The 15,683-nt window shown below is 39.4% G+C and overlaps 2 protein-coding genes and 1 pseudogene across 3 annotated transcripts; all 3 read right to left on the minus strand.

Moving 5' to 3' along the window:
* Positions 1 to 105: 105 nt before the first annotated feature.
* On the minus strand, positions 106 to 3,941 carry LOC108660436 (heat shock 70 kDa protein 6, chloroplastic). Its single transcript, XM_007033650.3, has 8 exons — positions 3,208 to 3,941; positions 2,607 to 2,859; positions 2,301 to 2,380; positions 2,066 to 2,208; positions 1,871 to 1,969; positions 1,553 to 1,742; positions 973 to 1,371; positions 106 to 758 (listed from the first exon to the last, which is right to left on the minus strand). The coding sequence occupies exons 1-8, from the start codon at positions 3,754 to 3,756 to the stop codon at positions 360 to 362; spliced, it is 2,112 nt and encodes a 703-aa protein (XP_007033712.2). The 5' UTR covers positions 3,757 to 3,941; the 3' UTR covers positions 106 to 359.
* A 699-nt stretch (positions 3,942 to 4,640) lies between these two features.
* Positions 4,641 to 8,392, minus strand: LOC18602333 (stromal 70 kDa heat shock-related protein, chloroplastic-like). The gene is made up of 8 exons (XM_018118744.2): positions 7,687 to 8,392; positions 7,124 to 7,376; positions 6,822 to 6,901; positions 6,587 to 6,729; positions 6,392 to 6,490; positions 6,066 to 6,255; positions 5,501 to 5,899; positions 4,641 to 5,317 (listed from the first exon to the last, which is right to left on the minus strand). Exons 1-8 carry the CDS (start codon positions 8,236 to 8,238, stop codon positions 4,922 to 4,924), a joined length of 2,112 nt encoding a protein of 703 aa, XP_017974233.2. The 5' UTR covers positions 8,239 to 8,392; the 3' UTR covers positions 4,641 to 4,921.
* A 981-nt stretch (positions 8,393 to 9,373) lies between these two features.
* On the minus strand, positions 9,374 to 15,202 carry LOC18602334 (putative disease resistance protein RGA4; annotated as a pseudogene). The gene is made up of 3 exons (XR_016025971.1): positions 11,025 to 15,202; positions 10,808 to 10,879; positions 9,374 to 9,971 (listed from the first exon to the last, which is right to left on the minus strand). The product of XR_016025971.1 is annotated as a putative disease resistance protein RGA4 (transcript).
* Between the last annotated feature and the right edge of the window lie 481 nt (positions 15,203 to 15,683).

Raw genomic sequence — 15,683 nt, forward strand, 5'->3', positions numbered from 1 at the left:
GCACTAGAGGAGTAATAGGTAGCGGTACGCATCAATAAGAAAGAATTTAGATGACTGTACAACATTAAGTTCTCTTGCTCAAGTACGGGGTAACCCCTGGACAGGTTCAATCCAAGACTTAACATTCATACAAGTCAATTCAAGAAATCCATTTTATCAAACGATTTAAACAACGTTCACGGGCTCAACACCCACAATTATAACTATTTGCGCATTCTATATATGGTGCTTCATCCTCTATAATCTAAAGCCAATTGTTTTCTGTCACCTACCACGGAACAAAAATGATAGGAAATTCAATCCCCACCTCCGCACCAACACCCAGCCAAAAATCCTTGTACACAACTCAAAACCTAGCTTCACTTGCTGTCAGTGAAATCAGCGTCGATTACATCACCATCAGGCCCCTTGTTTGATGAATCTGAAGGCCCACTTTCACCACCAGGTGCGGGCCCAGCACTGCCTCCAGCACCAGGTTGATTGTACAGCGACTGGCCAAGCTGCATGACCTCTTGATTGAGGGCAGCCATCGCATCCTTCATACCTTGAGTTGAGTCCCCTGAAATTGCATCCTTGAGCTCTTGCAGTTTTGCCTCTACTTTCTCTTTGACAGGACCAGGTACCTTGTCTCCAAGTTCTTTCAGCTGCTTCTCTGTCTGGTAGACAACAGAGTCAGCCTGGTTCTTTGTGTCTATAGCATCTCTTCTTTCCTTATCCTCCTTTGCAAATCTCTCAGCTTCCTTTACCATTCTATCAACCTGCATATTATAACAACAGAATTAGGAAATGATATACTAAACATAGAAGCCATTTCCAATACTAGCATCCAATGCAAATATATAACTCCATGCAACCAAATAAGTGCAAATAATTACTTTTCAAAAAAAAAATAAGTGCAAATAATTTTTGAAATAGCTTAAGAGAAATTAATCTGAGCAACAATAAAAATTCATCCAAGAACTAAATGCCTACCTCATCACTGGGCAAGGTACTGGCACCAGTAATGGTGATGTCTTGCTTCTTCCCAGTGCCCTTATCAACAGCAGTGACAGAGAGGATCCCATTGGCATCAATGTCAAATTTGACTTCAATCTGTGGAACCCCACGAGGTGCTGGTGGAATACCATCTAGACGGAAGCTGCCAAGAGATTTGTTATCCCTAACAAACTCTCTTTCACCTTGGAGTACATTAATCTCAACACTTGTCTGGCCATCAGCAGCTGTTGAGAACACTTCTGATTTGGAGGTGGGCAATGTAGTGTTTCTTGGGATGATTTTGGTCATAACACCACCCAGAGTTTCCAGTCCAAGTGACAAAGGTGTCACATCCAAAAGCACGATATCACTGACATCTCCAGCTAAAACACCGGCCTACAACCAATTGGGGAGACAGAAGGGAAAACATTAAAACTAAAACTTATAAAGATAATAAGACAAGTTGCTGCAAAATTTTAATCCCAAAATATCTATAAACCAATCCTGTCACATTCAACTGCCAAAAGGAACAAGAACTATAGAGCTATCAAAATGACTTAAACAGTACTAAACCCACCTGAACTGCAGCCCCCAGGGCAACAACTTCATCTGGATTGACGGTCACATTAGGTTCCTTGCTCGTCATCTTCCTCACAAGTTCCTGAACAGCAGGCATACGTGTTGATCCACCAACAAGAATTACCTCATCTATGTCTTTAAAAGAAAGTTTTGCATCCCTCAAGGAATTCTCCACTGGTGTCTTCAGCCTACAAAACATATTAAACCCAAAATCTTCAGTGATTAAGCCAAAAAATTAAGGAACAATATAAGCAGAATATTCTTTTTGTTTTGGAAATGAAAAGAATAGAAACAGATTGCAATAATATAAATCTACCTGTCAAGCAGGTCTGAGCAGAGTTCCTCAAACTTAACCCTGGTAAGAGTTGTCTCAATGTGTTTGGGGCCTTCTGCAGTGGCAGTAATGAAAGGTAAACTGGAACCAGAAAAGAAAAATCTGTATTACTAAACACCACATTGGAAATGCACAAATAAAATCATGGGCACCAAGAAAAGAGTTGGAGAGAGATGCCTTATGTTTGTTTGAGTCAAAGATGATAACTCCATTTTAGCTTTCTCGGCTGTCTCAGTTAACCGCTGAAGAGCTTGTTTGTCTTTCAAAAGATCTATGCCTTCATCTCTCTTAAAGTTGTCAGCAAGCCAATCAACAATTCGCTGCACATACAATATGACACATAGTGCTTACTTCAACACCACAAGATACAACAAAGACAAAGGAGAATGGTCGTTCATCTAAGAATACCTACCTTATCAAAGTCATCACCACCCAAATGTGTGTCTCCAGATGTAGAGAGCACCTCAAACACTCCATCACCAACCTCAAGCACTGTAACATATTAACAAACAGACAATAAAAAATTTGTTGGATCTTCACCAAATAAAAGATAAATGAAGTCAACCAATAGTCATCAGTCTTCAGAACAAATGACGACCAAACCAAGGAAGCATTCCCCAAGCACATCACTGACTATTTCACCTAGTAACACATAAGCATTGTAAGACAGAACTTAAGTATACATGCAGATAGCTAAGTTCTCAAATGGCCAGCATACCTGAAACGTCAAAAGTACCACCTCCAAGATCAAACACAAGGATGGTTTCATTGTTCTTCTTCTCAAACCCATATGCCAGAGAGGCAGCAGTAGGTTCATTGATAATCCGGAGAACTTCTAGCCCAGCAATTCGACCAGCATCCTTTGTTGCTGTCCTTTGGGAATCATTGAAGTAAGCAGGGACAGTAACAACAGCTTTGGTCACTTTATCATTCAAAAATTTTGAAGCATCATCAACGAGCTTTCTCAAGACCTATATCCAAAATTACAAATATCTCGTTAGCAATAGAAAGATTCTAAATTACTAACAGCAAAAGTGCAAAGTTCTTACACTTAGCTTATAAATGCCATTATGAAGTACCAACGAATTGAGAGGCCACAGCACGATGTTAATTATGCATTTAGTCGATATGCGCAATAACAGATTTTTATCCAAACCAAAGTTTATCCACGACGCATTCATCGCTAATAAACTCAAATTCCGTGAATTTAGTTCCATAAACATTTCCAATTTCTCAAATTGCCAAGCCGACATAACAAAGACAATCCAATTGATGACTGAACATAACAGCAAAAGTACGAAGGCAACAGTATACTATACCTGAGCTGAAATTTCCTCAGCAGCGAATTGTTTACCGATGGCAGGACACTCAAGCTTAACATTCCCGTTCTCATCTCTAACTACCCTGTAAGAGACCTGTTTAGATTCCTCATCCACTTCCGACATCTTTCTTCCTATAAACCTCTTCACAGAGAAAAACGTATTCTCAGGGTTCACGACGGCTTGCCGTTTCGCAATCTGACCAACCAACCTATCCCCATTCTTGGTATAAGCCACCACAGACGGCGTCGTTCTCTGCCCTTCCGCGTTAGTAACTATAGTCGGCTTCCCTCCTTCCATGGCCGCCACGGCCGAGTTGGTGGTCCCAAGATCGATACCGACCACTTTCTCGTTCACTACTCTGACCGGCCCAACATTGCACCGCTTACCGTTGGCTTTAGCCAGTCGTAAGAAGGCGGCGTTTAACGAAGATGTTTTTCCCAGTCTTTGACCAAAGAAAACCGTTCTGGGTGAATGATGGTTGGGTTTTCTCGAGGATGCGAAGCCCATACCACCAAGGACATGGATTTGGGCAGTGGAGGAAGCCATTTTTCTAAGTGTAAGTAAAGATAAGAATTAACAAAGGATACGTAAGCCTTTCGTTCAATAAACCGAGAGAAAAGGAAACCCTAACTCCCAGAAGGAACGAGAGTGAGAAGATTGGAAAGGCAAAGGCAAACGCTTCAGCTTTGTCGTTGGCTTATGACTGGAAAGAAGATAAGAGAAAGAGGGAGAAGGGTTTAGACCTTTTTTAGGGGAAGGAGGAACAAGGTAGAGCGTCTGCGTGCGCTGTGTGTGAGGGTTAGGTGGTGACACGTGGACAATTCTAGAATCATCGGATGCGCAGGATTGACGACCGTTCGATTTGATACTTTGTCGCTGCTGCTTAGATTGAAGGAAAGATCCAGGTGGTTGGAGAAGTTGGGCTCAATTCCACCCTTTGTTGTTTCAAAGACGGCCTACTCTTGATCAAAGCCTTTCAAGCCCAATGAAACTCTTGATCAATTAGATTAAATTTAAAGAGATTATCGAATCAATTAAATTAAATTAATTTGATTGATTCGGTTATAAATAAAAAAAATTAAAATTTATAAATTTTACTTATAATTATAAAATATACAAATAATCTAAATATAAATAAATTAATACAAATTAATATAAATAAATAAAATTTATTAAACATATATAAATCATAACATTTAATATTAACAACTTCAACTTTTTTTAAATTAACATCCAAAACTACAAGAGTTAAAAAATAACCTTTATTTTCCCCCTTATATATATATATATATATATATAAACCTTTATCCTTTCACATAAGTGTCACAACCCAGTATGAAACCATGTTCCACACAAAAGACTTACTAGACAAGACTTTCCAATTATATATATATCATTTAGTACTGTAACCCAATTCAATATATTCATAAATATATAAATATTTATACTAGAAGTCGAAAGTAATCTTTCCAGAGGTAGGTGGCTTTGATTAATAGAAACAAGGCCACCGTTCAGTAACAAGAGTTCGCAATTGTAAACGGTAACAATCATATATTAAGAAACTTTTCTGCCTTGTCTGAGGGAGCCTGGTCATCAGCTAGACCGCACCTGCTAAAATTTGCTAGTTTACGTTTAGTAATGTTCTTCTTTCTGGAAAACAGGACCAACAAGAAAACCTCATACCTCATACACAGTTCAATAACCCAGCTTTTCACTTACTCTCAGTGAAATCTACATCAATTACATCACCACCGGTCCCCTTGTTTGATGAATCTGAAGGCCCAGTTTCACCACCAGGTTCAGACCCAGCACTGCCTCCAGCATCAGGTTGGTTGTAGAGCGACTGGCCAAGCTGCATAACTTCTTGGTTGAGGGCAGCCATGGCATCCTTCATACCTTGAGTTGAGCCCCCTGATGCATCCCTGAGCTCTTGCAGTTTTGCCTTTACTTTCTCTTTGACTGGACCGGGAACCTTGTCTCCAAGCTCTTTCAGCTGCTTCTGTGTCCGGTAGATAACAGAGTCAGCCTGGTTCTTCGCGTCTATAGCATCTCTTCTCTCCTTATCCTCCTTTGCAAATCTCTCAGCTTTCTTCACCATTGTATCAACCTGCATATTTTAAAAACAGAATTAGGTAATGGTTTATTAAACAAAGAAGGCATTTCCAGTGCTTCCATCCAATGCAAATACATAAGTTCGTGGCCACCAAGTAAGTGCAAATAATTTTTGGAATGTCTTACAAGCAATTCATCTGAGCAACACTTGGTATACATCCCAACATTAAATGCATACCTCATCACTGGGCAAGGTACTAGCACCAGTAATAGTGATGTCTTGCTTCTTCCCGGTGCCCTTATCAACAGCAGAGACAGAGAGTATACCATTGGCATCAATGTTAAATTTGACTTCAATCTGTGGAATCCCACGAGGTGCTGGTGGGATACCATCAAGACAGAAGCTGCCAAGAGATTTGTTATCCCTAACAAACTCTCTTTCACCCTGGAGTACATTAATCTCAACACTTGTCTGGCCATCAGCAGCTGTTGAGAACACTGCTGATTTGGAGGTTGGCACTGTAGTGTTTCTAGGGATGATTCTGGTCATAACACCACCACGTGTTTCAAGACCAAGTGACAAAGGTGTCACATCCAAAAGCACAACATCAGTGACATCTCCAGCTAAAACACCGGCCTACAACCAATTGGGGAGACAAAAGGAAAAACATTAAAACGAAAACTTATGAAGATAATAAGACGAGTTGCAGCAAAATTTGTAATCCAAAAAATCCTATAATCCAACCCTGTAACATTCAACAACCAAAAGGAATTAGTACTATGAAGCTAAGTACTAAACCCACCTGAACTGCAGCCCCCAGGGCAACAACTTCATCTGGATTGACTGTGACATTAGGTTCCTTGCCAATCATCTTCCTCACAACTTCCTGAACAGCTGGAATACGTGTTGATCCACCGACAAGAATTACCTCATCTATGTCTTTAAAAGAAAGTTTTGCATCCCTCAAGGAATTCTCCACCGGTGTCCTCAGCCTGCAAAATATATTAAACAGACAAGAGAAACCCAAAATCTTCAGTGATTTAAGCCAAAAAATATAGGAGCAATAAAAACCGATTTTAAAAAAAAAAAAAGAAAAGAATATGAACAGATTGAAATAATAAAATCTACCTGTCAAGTAGGTCCGAGCACAATTCCTCAAACTTAACCCTGGTAAGGGTGGTCTCAATGTGTTTGGGGCCATCTGCAGTGGCAGTAACGAAAGGTAAACTGGAACCAGAAAAGAAAAAGCTGTATTACTAAACACCACACAGAAAATGCACAAACGAGATCATGTGCACATAGAAAAGAGGGGGAGAGAGATGCCTTATGTTTGTCTGAGTTAAAGATGATAACTCCATTTTAGCTTTCTCAGCTATCTCAGTTAACCGCTGAAGAGCTTGTTTGTCTTTCAAAATATCTATGCCTTCATCTCTCTTAAAGTTGTCAGCAAGCCAATCAACAATTCTCTGCATGTAAAATATGATGCATAGGACTTGCTTCAGCACTACAAAATACAACTAAGACAAAGTAGAATGGGCGTTCATCCAAGTATACCTACCTTATCAAAGTCATTACCACCCAAACGCGTGTCTCCAGATGTAGAGAGCACCTCAAACACTCCATCCCCAACCTCAAGCACTGTAACATATTAAGAAATAGACGATGAAACATTTGCTGGATCTTCACCAATAAAAGATAAATGAAGTCAACCAAACTCAGTCCTTAGAATAAATGAAGACCAAACCACGGAAGCATTCCCCAAGCACATGACTAACCATTTCACATGGTAACACGAAGAATATTGCAAGATAGAACTTCAGAATACATGCAGATAAACAGGTTCTCAAATAGCCAGCATACCTGACACGTCAAAAGTACCACCTCCAAGATCAAACGCAAGAATGGTTTCATTATTCTTCTTCTCAAATCCATATGCCAGAGAGGCAGCAGTCGGTTCATTGATAATCCGGAGAACTTCTAACCCAGCAATTCGACCTGCATCCTTTGTTGCTGTCCTTTGGGAATCATTGAAGTAAGCAGGGACAGTAACAACAGCTTTGGTCACTTTATCATTCAAATATTTTGAAGCATCATCAACGAGCTTTCTCAAAACCTACATAAAAAATTACAAATAACCCGTTAGCAATAGAAAAATTCTAAATTACTAACAGCAAAAGTGCTAAATTCTTACGCTTTGCTTATAAATGCCATTATGAAGTACTAAAGAAGTGAAAGGCCACAGAACTACGTTAATGATGCATTTAGTCGATATGTAAAATGATGGATTTTTATCCAAACTTTAAAAGGTTCATCAGCGATACATTCATTGACAACATCTCAAATTGCCGAAGTCGGCATTGCAAAGACAACCCAATTTATGACTGAACATAACAGCAAAAGTAAGAAGCTCCAATACACTATACCTGAGCTGAAATTTCCTCGGCAGCGAATTGTTTACCGATGGCAGGGCACTCAAGCTTAACATTCCCGTTCTCATCTCTAACAACCTTGTACGAAACCTGTTTAGATTCCTCATCCACTTCCGACATCTTTCTTCCTATAAACCTCTTTACAGAGAAAAACGTATTCTCAGGGTTGATGACGGCTTGCCGTTTCGCAATCTGCCCAACCAACCTATCCCCATTCTTGGTATAAGCCACCCCAGAGGGCGTCGTTCTCTGCCCTTCCGCATTAGTAACTATGGTCAGCTTTCCTCCTTCAATGGCCGCCACGGCCGAGTTGGTGGTCCCGAGATCGATTCCGACTGCTTTCTCGTTCACCACTCTGACTGGTCCAACATTGCACCGTTTAATGTTGTTGGCTTTAGCGAGTCGTAGGAAGGCGGCATTTAACGGCGAGGCTTTGCCCAGTCTTTGACCCAAAAAAACCGTTCTGGGTGAATGATGGTTGGTTTTTCTTGAAGAAGCGAAACCGATACCACCATGGACGTGGATTTGGACAGTGGAGGAAGCCATATTTCTACTGAGAATGGACAAATAAGCCTTTTGAGAATGAAAGCGAAGGCGAAGGCTTTATTGTTGGTTTTGCGTTAGAAAGAATATAAAGAGAAAGCGGGAGAAGAGTTTGGACTTTGTTAGAAGGAGGACTCCTTCCGAAGGCGGGAGACTGAGGGTGTCTGCGTCCGGTGCCAACTCGTTAAAAATAGGCCTTTCCTTTTGTGTGTGTATATATAATTTACTATATTTGTTAAACTTTTATTAAGAAAATAAATTTGATTGACACGTGCATGTACTTTTAAACAAATTTAAAATAAAAATTTATCTGGGACAGACAGATACCTTAACATGTTGACATTGATTTGAACAGATTCCGAAGGAGAACGGTTAAAGGAAGTCCTGCATGGTGGGGTGGGGAAAGATCGATGATCAGCTTTCTCATCTTTCTCAAGCATGCCCATGCGCATATATGTACTGTACGAAATAAATGAAGGGCTTATATTGAAGAACAAAGAATTTGTATATCACAGTAGCCTGGCTTAAGAAGGACGCGCTATGTATACACCGCAAAAGCTGGGAGTGATGAATTCTGATTTCTTAATGTGGTTGTGTGGCTTTAAAAGTCAAAAGTAATCGTTCCAGAGCTGGTAAGTGGCTTTTGATAAATAGAAACAAGACCACCGTTAAGCAACAAGAGTTTGCAATTGTAACTGATAACAGCCATATTAAGAAAGTTTTCTGCCTTGTCAGAGCAAGGTGTCACGTGGTGGTTCTTCAGACCACTTCCCGTGGCTCATGGACTGCTGCCTGATGGTCTGGCACCATGGATGGCCAATCCTAGGCCTTCCAATAGGCAGTAGAAAAACTTTCAGATCCATTTGTGTAGAGTTTCAGAAGAAAAGCAAATTTCAAGCACAATCATGGAGTCTGACGATGACAAGCAGTGTCACTTAATGTAATTAATAAATTAAGAAGGTGACTCAATGTGCTACCATCTCTAAGGTGTCATCATCTTCTGCTATAACAAGAACTCCATTGCCTTTTTTGTAGAACATAAGAGTCCTCAGGATTCCGGGTAATTTTACTCACAGGCAGCAACCTGGACTCCACAGAGGATTAGCATCAAGAAAACTGATCAATTCATTTTCAAATATTCCATCAAGTTGCAGCAATCTTTTGCGACAGAATATACAATTTCCAGACCAAAGATATTATCTTGCCATATCTGTCATATATAACCACTCCACAATTATCATTGATATAGGGATACAGAAGTAGTGGTGGGCTTTAATATGAATAAACTGGCAAAAAAGAAAGAAAATACTACAAAGATTAACATGAAATATCAACATTGAAACCACCATCAGTACAACATGGCAGAACAAAGTTCCCATACTGAAGTCAGGAAAATGCAACCTGTGCAACGCCTGGCTGCTACGCACATTGAAACGTCAAGGGCCCAATAATATCATGGGCTGCAACACTTTCAACTAGTTCTCCGCCAACAAGTTTAACAGAACCACGTTGTCAAAATCACTTAGTTGCACCACAAAATGCGTCTGAGTCCTTCCTTCACTCCTGTTAAACTTAAGAATGTTCTAAAAGCACGAGCATCACTCTGTACTAAGAGAGAGCAATTAATCATCATCCAATATCAGAGACACTTCCAATTAACATGTTTGCGCAAAACGCAGTCAGCATTTCCAACTTCAAGCAAGGACAATAATTGCACCAGTCCAGGAGACAGATACCTAAAAGAATTGGCATGTTAGCACAAAGAGCTGGGGTCAACATGTACAAACGCTTTAGCATTAGAGATCATCAACCAGCAGAGAAAGCATTTCCCTGATCATGTACAATGTATGGAATGAAATAAAGCAAATAAAGGTGCAGCAACTCCTTTGAAGCAGCAGAGTTAGCATAGACAGCCAGGCATGTTGAGACACAAATTAAAACAAATTTGTCCAAGCAGAACTTTTAGTCACAAAAATATTTTAAATATTTTTCATCTAGTTAAAGTCAAATCTCTCTTTTGTCACAACTAAACTCTTGCTTGATTCCCAGAATGAATAGATGCAAAAGCGGACTTTAATATGTTTGTGGGTTTTCTACAAGGGTGTTGGTGCAATGAAAAAACTTGCCGGTCTTTCTTAGTAAATGTTCTACACTGAAATAGAATACCAGGAGAAAATATTAGCATTATTTTGCACTACAAAGTCATATCATATCCTTACTTTATGTTGAGGTAGGGAGGATTAGACACGGCAGAATTTTATATTCAGCTCGCCTTGTATTTGATCGCGATTAACATGGATATAAGAAGAAAAAATAAAAGAAGCTTCAAAAATTGATGAGACAAATAAAACTAACATCATCGATACAGATTATTCACTGGCTGTTAAAGTAATCATGGACAACAAGATATTGGTAATCTCATATATAAATTTCCAGGAACCAAAGGGGGTTCCAATGCAATGTGATTTGGTGCCCATGAGGTGAATTGGATGCATTATTTACAACCAACATGTTCCAAGAAATGGAAATGGTCATGCATCGCATGGGAAAGAAATTGAGAACCAGAACTTACTTTTCTGCTAATCACTTCAGTTTCTACTTCTATTGGTCTTAACATGAGTAATGTAAAGGCCCATACTTAATCCTGCAAATGCAAAAAAGCCATGTGGATTATCTGGATTGGGAAGAAACAAAAGAAGGTTACGTTTGAGCCTACAGGAAGAAAGGAGACTACTGATAAAAATTCATAGAAAGACGAGAATTTGTGGCTTTTACATTGAACTTATTACCATCAATAAAGGTTCGTGGAATGTGGGAAATCTTGGACCACTCTGGACCGCTGTCTTTGGCGCATCTTTCCTTTAATCGAGGACAATCTGAACATTGAAGCTTCTTTAAGGTAAGGCTTTGCATAACTTTCAGGGAAGGCAGATGCATGAGATTATGACAAGAAATAAGTTTTAGCCGTCGAAGTAATGAGAGATTTCCAAACCACTCGGGCAAGGCTTCCATTTCGTGAAACCTCTCTATACGCAATTTTTTAAGGGCAGTGAGGCACTGCAGTTGGGGCGGCAGAGACTTTAGCTTTTCCCATCCAATTAGATGCAAATATTCAAGGGAGGCTTGGAGGTGTTGGACGGAACTGAGACCTGGGAACTCCTCTAGCTCTTCTGAGAAACCACCAATCCTCAATCTTTCCAATGGGTCAAATTGCCAAGGATGTCCTCTGGAATGCACCTCAATTTTGGACACCACGTGATGTTTAAGTAAACCAGAGAATGCAATTTCCCCAGATTTTCTGGAATAGATATCAGATTAGAGAAACCAGATATAGTCAGCTCCCTAAGACAATTATTGAATTGCAGTAAACTTGGTAGTAGACAAGTTAAGCCTTGGCCAGATTCTGTAAAGTCCAAGCCCTTAAGAGAGGAAAGTCCATCTATAGGTTGGATGGAGCTCAGCTTCGGACAAAGGCGTATGCTCAACTTTTGGAGACGTGTGGAAGTAGACAGTCCATCCCCAATACAATTCAGTTCCCTGCAATTTTCGATATGGAGCTCCCCAAGAGATGAAAATTCACCTGTTATTTGAAAATTTGTCAACTGAGGACAATGGCAAACTATCAACTCTTTAAGAGAAAAGAGCCCGTCCAATCTCGGAACGGAGCTCAGATAACCACAATCCTCAATAACTAAAGATTCCAGACAAGGGGATTTAGATAGTGCATCTCCTATTTTGTTTAACTTTTCACACCTGCCAATATGGAAAGTTTGAAGAGATGAACAACGCCCCATTATGGGAAGTCTTTCCAATTTGTCACAGCAAAAAACTTCTAGACTTTCAAGACTGGAAAATGCTTCTAAATCTGGAACAGAGGATAAATTAGGACACGATTTTATAAATAACCTTTTGAGACGAGTGGAGCAAGATAATCCATCTCGTATATCGATTAATTTCCTACACTCTTCAATGTGGAACTTCTGAAGAGTTGAACATCGTCCCATTAAAGGAAGACTTTCCAATTTGTCACAGTGAACAAGCTCTAAGTTTACGAGAGAAGAAAATCCTTCCAAATCCGGAATGGAGCTTAACTCGGAACAACCTTCTATGATTAATTCCTTGAGACATTTGGAAGCGGATAGCTCTTCTGCTATATTGCTTAACTCTTCACACCACTCGATATGAAGCTTTCGAAGAGATGAAGGATGCCTTGTAATTGGAACACTTTTCAAGACAGGACACCACAAAATATTTAACTCCTCCAAGCAAGGAAAAGCAGTTGTTGTTGCTGAGTCTGCTATTGCCCATTCTTCTAGTTTTGTCATGTGATCCAAGGTGAATTTCTCTAGTGCAGGAAACAATGTGATTGCAGCACCCTTTCCATGGCTACTGTTATTGTAATAAAACTCGCTAGTAATGCACTTGACGCTTTTCAACTTTTTCAGTTTGAGAATTTTGAGACTGGGCAAATGCCCAAGTGTCGGAAGGCTTTTACATCTTCTGCATTCGATCAATTCCAACTCCATTAAATTGTTAAGCAAAAACAAGGTACTGGAACCAGCAACACTTCTTACTATCCAAGAAGGAAAATTCTCTCCTGCGTAATTCCTAATAATTAAGCTGTGCAAATTTGAGTGAGGTCGGAGACCTTCCAACACTTCCTCAGTGTTACCATAGCTATCTTTTGCAGAGCTCCATTCAAATATTAGCTTGCATAATTTTGTCTTATGCAATAAATTTGCTCTCATAGCCTCTTCTTTGTCTCTAACACGTTCAAGCTTGCATATCTTTAATTCTCCACACAGTTCATCTAAGCATTTTAGCTCTTCAATTAGACGTCCCTTTTCTAGACCCACAATGAACATTGTCAATGTTTGAAGAGAGGTAAGGTGTCCAATCTCAACTGGTTGAAGTGTTTCATGATCAAAATGAATATGCCTCAAGCTGATTAAATTCCTGAGTCCATCTGGCAGTGTGAGTGACCAGCAACGCATGAATCTTAACGTCTGCAAATTGTAAAGTTTGGTGATGGATCTAGGCAATGTGTTGATACGAGATTTTGAGATGTCAAAATATCTCAAGTGCTTCAACTTTCCAAGGGAAGCTGGCAACTCATAGACATGATTAGCACCATAAAAATTTAGAACTCGTAAGCTTTTGAAGGTACTTGACCTTTTTTGGAAGACATCGATTTTTGAAAACAGAGAGTGCAATTTTGGAGCAGCACTTGTTAAGACAGTTGGTAATGATTCCCTATAGTCAATCACATTAAGATGCCGAACATTGCAAATATCTGTGCGGCCAGAGGAACCGGCCTCCAAAATCAAGATGTCAAATTTTGAAACAGACATTGCAAAATCATGCACCATGTCATGCATCTTGCATGTTATAATATTTCCACACGCATCCTTCTCCACATCTTGGAATAAGGAATTAGACAACAAGTCATTGAAGTGTTTATTACCAATATCCATCATTGACATAGAACTACCATGAAGTGGTTGAAGAAAACCTTCAGCCATCCAAAGTTGAATTAACTGTTCTTTCTCAATGCGGAAGTCTTTAGGGAAAATGGCACAATATGCAAAACACCTTTTGAGAGGTGAAGACAACCGGTCAAAACTTAATCTCAATGCATCTTCCACTGAGCCCCAAACATCACTTCTATGAATGTTCAACCATGCCTCTTGGCCCATTTCATTGCGCATCGTCCCTCCTATCACTTTTGCTACTAATGGAACACCTTTACATTTTTTTGCAATTTCCTTTCCTATTGACTCTAATTCTTGAGATGTTGCAGAGCTTTTAAATGCTTTTTCTTTGATTATGGACCAACATTCATCGTGGGTTAGTCCTTCCGGGTGGTGCCATTGATCAACAAGTGTTTGCACTTTTAGTGCCACAAGTTCATTCCGGGTTGTTACAATAACTTTATTCCCCTTGTTTCTATTGACTCCTAACAAACAAAGCCTTAGGTCTTCCCACTTCTCAGCACTCCACAGGTCATCAAGAACAAGAAGATACTTTTTCCCTTCTAACTTCTTCTTAAATTTCTCAAGAATCGAATTCTTGTTCTCAAACGATGTAGTGTTTTCGTCAGTAAGATGTTCTAACATATGTCTTAAAATCCTTTTGACATCAAAGTTATCTGACACACATACCCAGAATTTTACATCAAAGTGCCTTTCCACTTCAACATCATTGTACACTAGTTTTGCCAAAGTAGTTTTCCCAAGACCTGCCATACCTACTATAGGTATAACAGAGATAATCTGCCCATCACTCGGGTTGATTAGCAAGTCAACTACTTTTGAGACATCAGCTTTCCTCCCAACAATTTTGGAGTCGTCTAGGAAGGAGACTGTCTCTTCGTTTGATGCTCCAAGTACAGGAGTTACGTCAATAGCTCTCTGCTGGAGACCAAGCTGATCGGCCAATTTGTTAAGGCCATCCACGGATTTATGAATGTCCTTAATTTTTTTATCCATTTTGAGACGAAACAGGATGGGATTGGAGGGAGAAAAGAAGTATAGTACCTTTCTCCTGATTTGGTCTCGAATCTCAACTTTCCTTCGAAGAATTTCGTAAGTGAACTCATCTAGCACATCATCAGCCTCATAAGCGACGTCTCTGAGTTTATCCAGCCATAGCTTCACTGACTTGTCGTTTCTCTGCCTTTCCTCTGCATCTTGCAAGAGAGCTCGAATTATGGGCAGTGAATAACCCAGCTTTTCCAACTCCTCTTCGAAACCCCATCCAAGGTTGATATGTTGTATGGCAACTGAAGTAGCTTTTGACACCACTCCTTCCACAACCGCACTGAGAACAGCTTCACCCATCTTCGCTTAAAAACTCTGGGAAAGTGGGGGAGTTTGTGTCAGAAACCTTTCAAAAACCAAAGATAACGGTGGTAATCATGGGCAACAAGCATTGAATGATTGTACTCAAAAAACAAACGTATCAAAGGTTAAAAGACTATACCAGAACGGAAGGCACAGATGAATTGATTTTGATTAATGTGAAAGTCCGTGTTGCCACTTTGACTAAACAAGATATCGGCAGTATACTCCACTTGATCATGTTTATTTATTCCAAAAGCAAATAGTTTAGGTTGATTGAAGCAAACTTTGTTAAGTTCTTTTATTTTATTTTCCATTTTTTATGTTTTTAATTCTCTATGAGTAGTTTATGTTGATTTATTAACTTATGTATTAATTTCTTTTATTAGATGTACATTACTTACAATATATGTCTCAAACTATACCCTTATACTGAGTTATCTGTATTAAACTAGAACAACAATAGCTAGTGGTGGAGTCACTAATACTGAATCATCCTTTCAATTTTTTTTTAATATTTTTCCTTCTATTTGTATTATCTCTTTTTCAATATTTAAAGACACGAATTATTTTAAGTTATAAAATGAATTTTTTTTATTCTTTTTCTTT

This window comes from Theobroma cacao, chromosome 4 (assembly GCF_053813885.1).
Source record: "Theobroma cacao isolate CCN51 chromosome 4, ASM5381388v1, whole genome shotgun sequence".
Lineage (NCBI taxonomy): Eukaryota > Viridiplantae > Streptophyta > Magnoliopsida > Malvales > Malvaceae > Theobroma > Theobroma cacao.

Bases quoted from the DNA above. Each gene is read 5' to 3' on its own strand.
- LOC18602333 (XM_018118744.2), bottom strand. From the start codon at position 8,238: ATGGCTTCCTCCACTGTCCAAATCCACGTCCATGGTGGTATCGGTTTC. The intron at 7,377-7,686 runs GTATAGTGTATT...TTTTTTATGTAG, and splicing joins CCGAGGAAATTTCAGCTCAG to GTTTTGAGAAAGCTCGTTGA. The intron at 5,900-6,065 runs GTGGGTTTAGTA...AATTGGTTGTAG, and splicing joins CCCTGGGGGCTGCAGTTCAG to GCCGGTGTTTTAGCTGGAGA.
- LOC108660436 (XM_007033650.3), bottom strand. From the start codon at position 3,756: ATGGCTTCCTCCACTGCCCAAATCCATGTCCTTGGTGGTATGGGCTTC. The intron at 2,860-3,207 runs GTATAGTATACT...TTTTGGATATAG, and splicing joins CTGAGGAAATTTCAGCTCAG to GTCTTGAGAAAGCTCGTTGA. The intron at 759-972 runs GTAGGCATTTAG...TATAATATGCAG, and splicing joins GTACCTTGCCCAGTGATGAG to GTTGATAGAATGGTAAAGGA.